Source organism: Trachinotus anak, unplaced genomic scaffold (genome assembly GCF_046630095.1).
Source record: "Trachinotus anak isolate AG129_WGS33_773 ecotype Australia unplaced genomic scaffold, CSIRO_AGI_Tana_v1 ptg000032l, whole genome shotgun sequence".
Taxonomy (NCBI): Eukaryota; Metazoa; Chordata; class Actinopteri; order Carangiformes; family Carangidae; genus Trachinotus; species Trachinotus anak.
In genome coordinates, this window is record NW_027273883.1 from 7,956,403 (window position 1) to 7,970,280 (window position 13,878).

The 13,878-nt window shown below is 40.4% G+C and overlaps 2 protein-coding genes across 3 annotated transcripts; both read left to right on the top strand.

The window, feature by feature from the left end:
• The first annotated feature begins 1,031 nt into the window (after nucleotides 1-1,031).
• rhbdl2 (rhomboid, veinlet-like 2 (Drosophila)) lies at nucleotides 1,032-9,665 on the top strand. 2 transcript variants are annotated; one of them, XM_071468553.1, is made up of 9 exons: nucleotides 1,297-1,401; nucleotides 1,499-1,603; nucleotides 2,670-2,913; nucleotides 4,802-4,950; nucleotides 6,145-6,257; nucleotides 6,492-6,592; nucleotides 7,136-7,196; nucleotides 7,309-7,370; nucleotides 7,929-9,665. In XM_071468553.1, the coding sequence occupies exons 3-9, from the start codon at nucleotides 2,683-2,685 to the stop codon at nucleotides 8,106-8,108; spliced, it is 897 nt and encodes a 298-aa protein (XP_071324654.1). In that variant the 5' UTR covers nucleotides 1,297-1,401; nucleotides 1,499-1,603; nucleotides 2,670-2,682; the 3' UTR covers nucleotides 8,109-9,665. The 2 variants fall into 2 exon arrangements, with proteins under 2 accessions (XP_071324653.1, XP_071324654.1); XM_071468552.1 differs by lacking the exon at nucleotides 1,499-1,603 and having other exon boundaries at nucleotides 1,032-1,401.
• A 1,850-nt stretch (nucleotides 9,666-11,515) lies between these two features.
• Nucleotides 11,516-13,527, top strand: gja9a (gap junction protein alpha 9a). Its single transcript, XM_071468550.1, has 2 exons — nucleotides 11,516-11,626; nucleotides 11,908-13,527. Exon 2 carries the CDS (start codon nucleotides 11,927-11,929, stop codon nucleotides 13,421-13,423), a length of 1,497 nt encoding a protein of 498 aa, XP_071324651.1. The 5' UTR covers nucleotides 11,516-11,626; nucleotides 11,908-11,926; the 3' UTR covers nucleotides 13,424-13,527.
• The last annotated feature ends 351 nt before the right edge of the window (nucleotides 13,528-13,878 follow it).

Consider the following 13,878-nt stretch of genomic DNA (forward strand, 5'->3'; position numbering starts at 1 on the left):
AGTGTTTTTTATTTTTGGAAACGGTAGTATTTGCTTTTTTCAGCTTCTAAAGCAGTGTATTGTCTGCTTTCCTTCTTTTATATCACTATAATTTTTTTTTTTTTTAGATTGTCATTATGCGAAGGTGCAGACAGTATAAATCTGACATTAAAAACCCAAGTGAGAGCTACACAAAAATGTTGCAATCTTAATGGATGTCAGAAAATGATGCCAGGGTTGACTGGTTTTGCTTTGGACGTGGTTTAACCTCACCATCAAAGAGATGCAGCCTTTGTCATGACTGGAAGCCACTGTATTACTCTAAAGTGAACAACTATGGGCCTTGAACTTTTGCTTAGACAAAACAAGAGATCTAAAGTCACTGCCTTTGGCTTTGGAAGATTGCAATGGTCATTTTTCATACTTTTCTGACATTTTATGCACAACACTTAATCTACAGCCCTAATAATAGTTATTTTGAAGTAAAAATGGTTGTTTTCTCAAAGGAGTTCTGACCCAGGTTCACTGAATGTACACTGAGAAGTGTTTCATTCTTTAAATACCCGATATGTTTAATAAATGAAGCTTTTCCCGATGGTGTGCATTGCAGAAATTAGGACAGGCAGCCTCATGGTGCTGATGACAACACATATATTTTGTTTACCAACAGTCTGGAGAGTTGTTTTATTCCATACTTGCATATTCTTTGCAACCAGCCTGCCATGTTATCATTTACGGCCGTCCATCATTTCTAATTGTGGGCTTTAGTGCCACCTGGTGGTGCAGAGGAGGGACTTCGGCCTCAGCGCACATCACTGTATGAGACACTGTTTCATCGATTGGAATATATGACACTTTGGAGCAAAGACGGTCGCTTTTGTTGCCTCTTCCCCGGGCTGCGTGGGCGGAGGGGTCCGGGTGAAGGTGACCCGCCGCAGCTCAGGATAGTGAGACTCTTCCGTGTCCGTGACGTCGCTGATCCCAGGTGTGGCACAGTGTGGGGGGGTGGGGAGGGGGGGGACAGGTAGGCTTGCAGACGGACGGCAGCGCTCACAGACAGGTCGGAAAGCTTGTGCGCCGCGGCTGAGTGGAAGAGGGAGTCATCAGAGGTTTGTTTGGGCCGCGGAAGGAAGTTTCTTGCAGGAAGAAAACAATGACAGGGCTATAATTATCCCCCAAGTTTTTTTTTTTTTTTTTTTTTTTTTCTCACTGGGACAGTCGGGTTTGAAGACGCAGAGGACACAGTGAGCTGTCTGAATGCAGGGAGGAGTGGTGTGGAGCATTTTGACCTCAAACACAGCCTGTGAGCTCCTGCGCTCTGCGGCACACTGAGCTGCTGGAGTCGGTCTGCTCGAGTCCAGAGCCTGTTTGTGGCCGTGGGGCCGCCTGGAGCCTCCCGCACTCTTCCTGTCGAGGGTTTAGGTGAGTAGGCCAGAGTCAATTAACACTGAAAACTAAAACAGGTGTTAGTTCAACTGGCTTTACCGTGGCGAAGAGTGTCGGTTAGGTTTTATTGCAGGTTTTGGACACTTCAGTGAAGTCACCAGCGACACAATCAGCAACGCCTGGTAAACAGGAAACGCTGCAGGCAGCTGTAACTTACTGTAACAGGCAGTGGTGAAAGGTAACTAAACACAGCTACTCAAATACTGTATTTACAGTAAGTACAATTTTAAGGTACTTGTACTTCACTTGAGTAATTCCATTTTTATCTGACTTACTAATCTCACTAATACTTGGCGCTTTTTACTCCAGGTGTCTGACTGCTAGGCCTATAGTTCATTTACAGATTCAGATTATTTATACAAATCAACTAATAAATCTATCAAATCAAGCTTCTCAGCAGAATACACAGAAGTTGGAATTACCCCCACCTTCACAAGATGCAACATAAGTGGTGTTTACCCATGGAGGCATTTATAATCCAACAATGGGCCACTCCACATCATGAGTATATTTTGATGCTGGTGCTTATCTGCTTTTGCTTAAGTAAAAGTTTGAATGCTGAAGTTTTACTTTACAGAAATCAAAGATCTGAGTACGTCCACCATTGCTAAAATGCTGCTGTACATTTCAGTACATTTTTTTTAACTGTGAGTTTAACCCTAACGCTTAAGCAAGGTTCTGTCAAAGGCATGCATTTAATTGTTTTGCTGAAGGAGCCTATTTAATTGCATTGTTGGTCATACAAGCAACATAATCATTTTAGGGGTCATCTGTAGTGATTATTCAGTCAGCTAAAAAGAGAAGAGTGTAATTATAAATTCTCCACAGTGGTATAAGATTTAGCTACTCCATTACAAGTAAAACGAATCGTTAAGTAAATGTATTTTAAGTGTCAAAAGTAAGAGTACTCATTGTGTGGAATGCATCGTTTATGTTATATTATTATATAAATATGTATTATATTACTAGACTGCTGGTACTGATGCAGTCTTATGTAAGCAGCATTTTATACTGTACTTAATCTAGGCGAAAGCAATTACATAGTTTTCTTTGTTAGTCTCATCTACAGAAATGAGCATATCTTAATAGCTGGTCATAGGCTGTAAAATCCTTATTTGTAAGTAACCAGTAACTATAGCTGTAAAATAAATGTAGTGGAGTAGAATGGAAATTGGAAATAAAATGAAAGTAAAATGGAAATAATCAAGTAGAGAACAAGTCAGAGTGTACAATCTGCTCTTCAGGACTGTAGCAGCGATGGACGAGAACGACCTTGAGCAGCAGGAGCCGTTTCCTGTGGACCGCGATGGGAGAGAGTTTGTGAGTGATCAGGACCAGCGTGATGGCAACAGGAAGCTGGGGTGTTGTGAGAGGTTCCAGCAGACTGTCTCCAAATGGATGCTTCCAGAAGATCTGCGCAGCAAGTACATGGAACGTGCGAACTGCTGTCCACCCCCCATCTTCATCATCCTCGTCAGTATTGGAGAGGTATCACCGCCCTGAATATACATGACACACTTACCATATGAGTACTGGGACAGTGACTATAGATTCTTTGATCTAATTATACAACCTGCAGCCTACATTGGGTTTATATGCTGGCACAGTGTTAATTACCGTATAGATTTGCTTTAATTGTATTTAGTGGAGCAGATATTGAGGTGATGTTTTGGAAGCATGGGTGGAATATCTTTAAGTCAAAACGTTTCAGGAAACAATTAGTCTTATTTGACTGTTTATTAATGACCAAGCTCTAAACTGAGATGCTGTTGTACACGGCGTGAGCGTTCATTTCTTTCTTTCCGTCTCTTCTGGCATCTGTGCTGCCTCCTCTGAATGTCCTGATTCATCAAGTGCAATCCTAACACGCTGGCAGTCGGCATGATGTCAATAAAAACAGTAGTTTTCATGAGTAGTAGATTTAGGATAAACTGGGGACAGTTGGTCCTTACTGTACGGATTCAGCTGCTGATGCTTTTCCTGCACAGAAAGCCGCCGTGTCTTTCTGACTTTTAGATTCAGGTAAATAAACTCATCTTGTGGAATGTGGAGGAGTCAGTAGGTGGTTTGTTGAAATAGCCAAACGGGGGATGTTGTGGTCTTATTTTCCCCATAACTATGACTAATAAATTATTTACGTAGCATGGATGATCCCACACGTGTCCCTTATTACGACTTTAAGCTTATCCCGCCAGGAATGTGTTGTAAGATTTCCTTTATGTGAAACAGACGGAGGTTTGATTTTGTGTCAGAAGCCATAAGACTTAAACACCCCTGATACAAGACACGGTCAGTTTACTCTGTGTGTGGATTGATAAATGCACTTTTTCTGCACTTGACTTAATGTGTTTTCTTTTTTTCTATTGTTGGCCACAGCTATTACCCCCTTTTTTTTTCTCTAAATCATCATATTTTGGCAACACTTAAACCCTAGCCCTGATTAAGAATTAAATAAACAGGTCTATTAATAAATGTTTTTGTAAACAGCTAAAACTCCTCCTCCTCCCATAACAGGATGCTGGTCTATAAACAGCTCATGGATGATGACAGCATTGTAAAACACAGCTGTAATGATACATTTTGTAGACTAATACTGTACAGTTATAAACACTCACATTTATCCCCATAACTGCTTAAAACTACATTATAGTGTGTTATAAACAATTTAAATGTTTGTATAGTGCTTATAAATGTTACATAGACTTAAGTGATTGAATCATTTGTGTGTTTTTATGTTTATAATTTTTATCTCAAATTTGGAGACAAAAATTCCCCGTATATTATTACCATAGGGAGATGGATTGATATGCTTAAAACATTTTAAAATCTTTGGAAACAGTTTTCCCATTGGTGCCATGTTGACATCAGATTCAGTTGAAGGCTGTCACTTCATACTCACATTTTCTTTCTTATCACTAAGCGCTTCACACACAAACTATTCATACATGGAAATGAACAGCTCCCTCTTTCTAGCTCACAGATGTCCAGTGTCAGTGTATTTGAATGGCTGTGAATACTTTGTTATTTGCAGGGATTAGGCATTTAATTTACTCAGAAAAGAGCGACTGAGCGGCTGTGTTCTTTGTCAGCGTTCCCTCGACTTATATTTATACAAATGCAAGCATTCAGACATCTGAGCTGCTCTCTACGATCACACTGGGGGATTTCTGGGGGTCAGCTCAGTGGGATACATGTGTTGGTAAAGCATACTTCAACATCTGTATGTCTGTTTCACTTCTCTCATTATTTTCTCAGCTGTTTGGGATTTAGCCTTACCCCTCCCCCACCCTTTCTACAGTTTCTAAAGAGTCTCAGGGACTTTTCGGATCTCATACTTCAAGCCTAATTTTTGTGTTCACTCTCTGCTCTTCATCAGTTGGCAGTGTTTATCTACTACGCTGTGTGGAAGCCTCAGAAACAGTGGGTGACCCTGGAGGAAGGCATCTGGAACAGCCCCCTAACCTACAAGCCTGAGAACAGACAGGAAGCATGGCGCTTCATCTCCTACATGTTTGTCCACGCTGGGTAAGGCGGGGCACGGCTCAAAATCCCCTGGACACCCACAGTGCAGTGTCATGGCCCTGCAGTAAACACCAGTGTGATGAAGCTCATAATTTTGTGGGTTTTTTATTTTTGGTGCTCTCAGAGATGTTGCTTCATTTCTGTGGTCGTGTTTAAGACTTCAGACTGTGAGCACGGCATCTCTTTGCTTATCCTCTGTTTGACATATGTCATCATCTTTTTGACACTTGCTGCGTTACTTCACTCAGGGAATTTTAACTGATGCACCAACAGTTTCTGCAAATCACAGGTAAATAAAAGCAAGTCATATGATGCTCATGACTTTTATTTTTAAAATAAATTCTTATTAAACTTTCAAGGCAATTTAGATAGTATTTATATTTAGACAGTTGTTATGTGAGTTGCTGGCAATGTAAGTAAGGCAAATTGTCTCAAAAACTATGAATGCGTAAGCCACAGGAACAGAGGAAAACCAAAAATCATGACTTCACAGAAGCACACAGGAAATCTAGATTAGCAAAGGGGAAGAGTGGTCACATTCACACGCCAACATTAACTGAAAGACACCAAACAGGATATTTGTTTAAAAGATAAGTCTGGTGATATTCTTTATTTTTCTTACTGTTAGAGATTCCATGATCCAAGAATAAATAAAAGAGAACTCAGCCAGAGTTACAGAGGCAAAAAATGTTATTTCTTCTCATCTATTTTCTTATTTTTTGGCATAAAAAAGTCTAATCGTGTCAACAGCTATCGCGGTGATATGTCAATCCTAAAATAATTAGCACAGATAGAATCAGAAAACTTGCAAACAATCTATTGTTTGTTAAGTTGTGTGAGGATTGAGTACAGTACAGACCAGAACACACCTAAAGTGGCACTACCAAGGCTAAAGCATCCAGCCAGTGGGTCTGTGTCTTTTTGAAAGGTTTACAGATTTAAAGATTTACATCTTCACTTGGCCAAATGGGCTTGGGACGAAGTGCCGGAGACATGGGAGGGAAGTGTCAGTGCACTGCTGTTTGAGGTCTTTTCATGGAGTTTGTTTACACTCACACATTGTTTTAAAAATCACCTATCAAATACAACAAACAGCTGGTATTCACTGCAGGGCCACAGGTGTTTCTGTATATTTGTGTGTTGTTAACCATTCATGATGAAGTATATTCTGGTGATTCTCCACCTCTGCCTACCCAGTGTGCAGCACATTTTGGGTAACCTGGTGATGCAGCTGTTGCTGGGTATCCCGCTGGAACTGGTCCATAAAGGGTTTGAAGTGGGAATGGTTTACCTTGCCGGCGTCCTGGCTGGTAAGAAACGCCCGTCTCTGTCTGTCTGTCAGATTTTCTTTCTCACATACAGCAAATAAGGCTTTCAAAGTCCAAAACTAGCCCTTCATTAGTGTGTGTGAATGCTATGCACACAGATATCTGACATTAACTCGTCTTGAGGTTGGTTTTTCCTGTTTGTGTTAGAGCGAGTCTTGGATGTCAGAAATGCAGCTGATGGTAAAACTGATAATTTCTGTGGCTGTTTCTCCCCAGGCTCTTTGGCCAGCTCCATCTTTGATCCTCTCAGTGCATTAGTGGGGGCCTCTGGGGGTGTTTACGCCCTAATTGGAGGCTTTTTTATGAATGCAGTGGTGGTAAGTTTACAGTCATTTTAATAGGAAGAGCAGGTATAAACAACAGGTTGAGCTGCATTTCAGTCTCAGATGTTGACTTAGTTGTTTATGTGTGAGAACGATTTCAGATACAGACTGTAGTTTGGAAACATCTTATTTTTACAAAATGCATCATGTTTACAACAATAACTGGGTTGCTACGACTGAAGTGGAACGAACCCACTACACTTAGTTGTGCATTTTCACAGCTCAACATTTTAGATGGTGATTTTAAATGAAAATAATCGTTAGTTGCAGCTGTAGTTAACGGATAGCACAGTCTGTGTGCAGTACCAGTTCACTCACATTTCGAAATAAATGTCATATTAATTGTTCTGAAAAGATCATTTATAGAAACATTGATGTATTACTGAGCACACATTCAGTCCCTTCATATTTTTATTTTCATGTATATTGTCCTAAATTTCTGCTTTGTGTAATGAAGCAGGTCTTCAGTGTGTTTTCAGGCCCTATTTTTGATTTATGCGCTTTGAAAGTTAAAATATTAGTTGTCTCGATTCACAGAATTTCCGTGAGATGATACCTCTCCTTGGAGTGTTTCGCATCCTCACCATAGTGGTTATTGGTAGGTTCTCCTGTGATTAGTTCCTGTTTTATTATTTACCTACCTTCTCTGATCATACCTTAAACATTTTTACTTAACTATTAACTCTTAACTTTTATTTTATTTTTTCCAGTCGGCGTAGATTTTGGATTTGCCTTCTACAGAAGATTTGTCAACGATGAGGCTGGTATGAAGGTATGATTTTGTTTCTGCTGTACAGCAGAGAAAAACAAAAAAGGGTCTTATTAAACCTTCTCAGACACAGTAAGAGGCTGGAGCGACCCAGCTAATCCAGCTAACCTCCCCCGAGCTGACTGTTTGGTGAGGGCTTTGTTTGCTTCTGGCTACAGACAAGATCAGCAGCTCTTGCAGGGACTTGATACATCATGCAGATACATACCTCTCTGTGTGGGCATGGCTAATAGACAGATACTGCTTTTTTAATCAGTAACCCACGTCTATAAATGTCAACCCATGTCCTTAGTTTCAATTTTGAAGAGTAAAACAACTGAAAGCGTTCAGTATCGTCTTCCACTTTGAAGGAGATTCTTTGTCTTTCCTTTGTTATCTCCTTCCCTTTTCCCCTACTACTATTTAGTTTTGGTTGTTAAACTGGTTCTGCAGGTTTTTGGGTGTTGACAACATTTCAAGGAGGTCGGATGACAGTAGTTGGGGGGTCTCTGTTCACTTTAACTTTGAAGGTAAGGCCTACAGGCTAATACTAAGACCTGACCTCACCCTCTCTCCTCTCAGGTGTCATTTGTGGCTCATTTTGGAGGGATTGTGGCTGGGATGACCATTGGCTACGTCTTCTTTAGTGCTTACAACAAGAAGCTCCTCAAGGACCCACGTTTCTGGCTGTGCATAGTGGGATATGTAGTCTTTGTGCTCTTTGCTGTGCTCTTCAATATCTTTCTCACACCAGCACCATAGAGACCACATAGCTGAAGCACTGCTGTTTTTTTTTTTTTTTTTTTTCATACATCAAAAGCCTTAATGTCACACTCAGGAAGCTGTATTTCACTGATGCACTTTTGTGTTTCAGATGCTTTTCAGAGATGTTGCGAATGTTGTGTACAGTTTTTTTAAATCAAATTTTCCTTTTTACAACTGTATTTGAGTTCAAGTGGATGTGTGCCCCCTGCTGTTCATGTGTAGCATTGCAAAATGCATATCTGTGATTTTAGACAAAGTTGGTAGTGAAATGTGTCTTTCTTTGAGGAGGAATATATATAAAAGCACATTTCATTATCAGCATTTGCTGTTGCTTTTTTGTTTGTATGATTTTAGACTTTTTAAAAAAAATAGTTTTCATGATAATCAGGATTAATTAATGAACACTGGTCCTAGTTCATGTTATTTCTCTTTAATAGTAAATTATGGCTAGTCTTTTGTGGAATAATATTATACCCTATGCTGTCACTTGTTTTCTGTTGAATCATCATGGACTCTTAGGGACATCCAGTGTTCCTGAACATGTGCCTTAAAAGAGATCATTGCACAACACCAAACACTAAATTTGTTGGTGTATGACATTACTGACGAGAAGAAAAAGGGGAAAAAAAGTCTCAGGGGAAAGGATGGAGGTCCAAAATGTTAGTATTACTGCTTTCCTTTTGCAAACATAAGGGCCGGTTTACCATCAGGCCTTGGCTTAATTCCACATTATTGTTTCAGTAACTTCTTGTTGACAGGATGAGGTTAACTGCATGTTGAGTCGTACAACCACTGATGATTTTTCCTGTAATACTACTTTGTTTTTTAACCTTGGAAATATTAAAACAGCTTTAAACATAAACATCCAGCTTTTGAAATACTAAACTGTGGTTGATATTGTACAAAACTATTACTTAACTACTGTTAACACTAAGTGTTAGTGACAGAACATTTTCTGTTCCATTAGTCCATGAATGAAAACTCTTTAATATTACTGTTTTATATCTGGTGTTACAAGGAACGTCAGGCACCAGTCGGGAATCAGAAGCAGATCTTATTTTTGAAAATGTGTTTAATTAAGTTACAGAAAAAAACTACAGCCAAAGACCAGAGACCTCCTACGTGTGGTTTTACATTTCCACAGTTCATTGTTCAATGTATTTTTGATGAAGTTTGATGTTTTTATATGTATTTATTTGTAAAACTGAATCTGACCTCCTGCAGTTACAGGACAAGACTAATGATTATATATACAGAATTAACAGTAAAGATACTGCAGGGATTCATTTGCATGTATTTGATCGTACCTGTGTGGAAGTGACTGCTTTTGCTGTTTTACAGTATGTGGAAAGTTGCTTAGTTTCTAAACTCAGCACCTCAATGTAATTCAGTCTGTCAATATTCAATAATTACCAACTTGTTTGTCTCCATCCTGAAACAGTGGGGAGTGGTATGTTGCCTCATGTAGATCTGCATGAATGTAATGACATTGGGCAAGATCTGCAATATTTCACTGTATTTCTCTTATATTAAACATTTGCCTCTGAGCTGTCATTGCTGTATTGGTTTTATGTTTCTTTTTTTTTATTCAGTATGTGTAGTTTTACATTAAAAGAGTTAACAAGGATCTTCCTTAAAACTAATGAAAATAAACACAGGGTTCCTTAATTCAGTTTGGTAGGTCATGAAGGTTTCAAAGACTAAAGATAACAACCCACCAACAACTTGTATTTAGTTTATAAAAACTGAATCAAAGAGAGAATCTGATTCAATATACTGTTTGTTAATTTTCTGAAATTACAGATACTGGACTGAGGTGTTTTTATTCTCCATGAAAAACAGCTGAAGCAAATTTAATTAATATTTGTCCAGAATCCCTTTTGACAGCCTAAAATATAAAATATGTACAATAAATATTACATTAAGTTTGATCAAAAATGAATGATACTTTGAAACACGGTGAATTGTGTTATGAAACACTGGACCAGATGATGCCCTTCTGATGCCAGTCAATTTTGATAAAGGGGCTGAAGTACAAGTGAAAATTGATTGCTGTGATTGGAGGAAAAAAAATGGAAATAGCACTGGGATTTTCCCGATATTTTACCCCAGTGTGACCCTCTGTACCCCTAATGTGTTTGTACCAGACTGGTTTGAATCAATCCTGCTCTGCCAGGCAGAATGAAAGATTTCAGGTCGGAGGGGAAAAGTTCAGCTCGGTTTAGTTTCAAATTAACAGACCAGTGGAAAATATCTTGCACTGACCCACTGAGCAGGTGGGTTAAATCTTATCAATGCTCAAAAATAAGGCCAGTCCTGGGCTTAGGTTTGGTGTTTGCAGTGGTTCACAAATATTCCCACTCTCGCAGATAGTTTGTCATGCTCTGTATAGCTAGAGAACATTACCACATTTAAGAAGCATTTCATATCATGGGTGTGAAGCTGTGATATCCAGATAACAAGCATATTTATCTCTCAGTGGTATTTAGAATAGGTAAATTCCTTGTAAATGGGATAAAATAATGTGTCAAGTGCACAAGGACTGAATAACATCCAGAGAGGAGCAGCAGAGTATGAAATTGGACATGACGACTGATTGATTACTTCACTACAGTAGAAAACTATTGATATTACAAGCCCTGTGTAGATAGACTGGTATTGATAACGTGGGAATTCCAACCACAGTGTTTCCTTCTTTGTTTGAACATACAGAGCAAACAGACTTGATATAATTGAGTGTGAACAAATTCAAAGCATGTAGTCTGGACTTGCAAAGCATCTATTAAGAAACAGCTCGATTATTAAAACCCACCCAGCTAAATGAACCACCAAAAAATATGCTCAGCTGTCAACATTTGCGCTGTTCAATGCGTGAAAGCTTTGCAGTGTAGAAAGGTGAAAACAGTCTAAATGATGCAGTTATGTTAGGACAAACACAAAAAAAGGACCTGACCTGCTGGGATTGAGGTCAGTATTGGTGTTACAACTGTTTACAACCCTATTGCTGTGGGGCCATGATCTAAATGCATCACTGAAGCTGCTGGTATTGACTTTCTCTGGTCAGAGTAGTGTTGGCACTCTTCCCTCAACATTTCAGTTGTTCCCACTTTGTTTCTGGCAACACCGAAGCAGAGGCGGGTCACTGTAGTTTAGGTGATGTGCAGGGTCTCATGTGGAGGGCATTAACGATTTTTAAACTTTTTGGTGACCTCGTCAGGACTGCATGACCCGAGGAGATTTAAGTCACCACCGGCAGTCTGTCCATGCTGCTGCAAGGTAAATGGAGGCTACACAGGACACTGCCCTGGTTTATATAATGGCTCTGCTCAGGGGAACGGTTTTATTATGGCAAAAGCTGACAGCTGGCGAGACTAGGAAACATATCTCTGGATGCACTAGTCCTCTCTGTCTACTTTTAATATATCTTTTTGCAAATATGTGACACGGTGCATTTTTACATCAAAAGTTTTCTACTTATTATCTACTTATTATTGTTTCATTTTTCCTGTTGAGAGGTACTGTCATTTTTTATACTTACAGTGTTATTGGAATTCTAAATATTTTCATCAACAGATTTTCCTGGGGTTATGGTGCTTTTTTTTTTTTTTTTTTTTTAATTTGTCTCTTTTATACTGTGCTCATTTAATTCATGTACTGTCTTTGTTGTCTGTATAAAATCCAAATTCCTCAAAGGTGTCCATTATACTATTACCTTTACAGATCTACTAATCTATCAATTTTAAACTGCTTTCTCCCCTAATTATTTAATCTCTCTCTGTTAATGACTTTCTATCAGTCACAATGGCAGAGTGAAGATGGGGGACTGGAACTTCCTTGGGGGGATTTTAGAGGAGGTGCATATCCACTCTACTATGGTAGGCAAGATCTGGCTCACCATCCTGTTCATCTTTCGCATGCTGGTCCTCGGGGTGGCAGCGGAGGATGTGTGGAACGACGAGCAGGCTGACTTCATATGCAACACTGAGCAGCCTGGATGCAGAAACGTCTGCTATGACCTGGCTTTCCCAATCTCCCTCATCCGCTTCTGGGTGCTGCAGGTCATTTTTGTGTCTTCTCCCTCACTGGTTTACATGGGCCACGCTCTCTACAGGCTCCGGGCGCTGGAAAAGGCTCGGCAGAAGAAGAAGGCACAGCTGCGGAAGGAGCTGGAGTCGGTCGATGTGGAGTTGGCAGAAGCCAGGAAGAGGATTGAGAGAGAGATGAAGCAGCTTGATCAGGGGAAGCTCAACAAAGCTCCTCTGAGGGGCTCTCTGCTCCGCACGTATGTGGCTCATATTGTAACCCGCTCTGTTGTTGAAGTGGCTTTCATGACAGGCCAGTTTCTCCTTTACGGCTTTCACCTCTACCCACTCTTCAAGTGTGAGCGGGATCCTTGTCCGAATGCTGTAGACTGTTATGTTTCCAGACCAACAGAGAAAAGTGTCTTCATGGTGTTCATGCAATGCATTGCTGCAATCTCCCTCTTCCTAAACATCCTGGAGATCATGCATCTTGGCTACAAGAAGATCAAAAAGGCCATTCTGGACTTCTACCCTCACTTAAGAGACGAGAGAGATGAACTTGATGACTACTACAGCAATAAGTATAAAAAAGAATCTGTTGTGCAAATATGCACCAGTGGAGCTCGAAAGGCAACAATCGCCTCTGCACCCAGTGACTACAACCTCTTGATGGAGAGGGTGCAGGGCACAATTATGTACCCAAACCTTATCAAGCCTTCAACTTTTCTACCTCTTCAGGGCGAGCAGGCCAATCAGCAGGAATTGGATGATGGCAGATGTTCAGCTCAAAGCCCCCCAGGGTGTAGCGGCACCCCGACTACCAATGAGCCCTGCTCACCATGCTGTGACTCCCTGATTAATCCAAAGCAGGAGGCCGAGGACTTTTTACATCTTCCCCCACACACTGAGGGAGACAGCAGTGAAAGGCAGAGCCCAGACTCTCCGAAACGCCCACAGAAGGCAGCTCACGTGTCCTCCTTCCCAACGCTGCCAGTGAGCGCATCAAGGAAGCCGTGGATGGCTCATGGCTCTTCCAAATGCTCCACAGTGCTCGAGGGTAAAAGCTCTGACACAGATTCATATGGAGGCGCAAAAGCCAGTAGTGGACCTCCCTCCACACAAACTCAGTCAAAATCAGATGAGAAACATCAAAGCCGGCCCTCCACCCCAGACTCACTGGATGACTCCAGCTTAGGATCTGGGCACAGCCCGAGACCACCTTCCTCCGACTGCAAAACATCAGTGGCAAGCAACGCAAGCAGCCGACGAGCTCCGGACCTGCAAATATAAACTTTGAACACTTTCCTTATTTGCATTATCTTCACATAGACATCCGTGTTACAGATTTGACTTTAATTTCTGTATTGAACCTATGGATTTAACAGCATTGTAAGCAGCTGTCTAAGTGGTGAGAGTTATATTTGTTTGTTCTGTTTTTGTCTACTATTAACAATTCAATCTCATTAATGTAGCATGCCTTAAAAACCCACTGCAGTTCAACTAAAGCAACAATAAGTGCTGATGATATATTCCAGTAAGAGGGCAGAGGACTTTATATTACATGCTTTATATATTTTTCCAACTATTTTCGGACTACCTTTGTTTTCTATTGTGACTGCCTACAGGTATTGCTACCACATAAGCATGACAAATAAATTTAACCATAGTTAAAATTTAAGCTAAGAGCTGCATCATACATCTCAATGACTAGAAAGGCCTGTGCGGGGCCAAATATAGATGAGCTG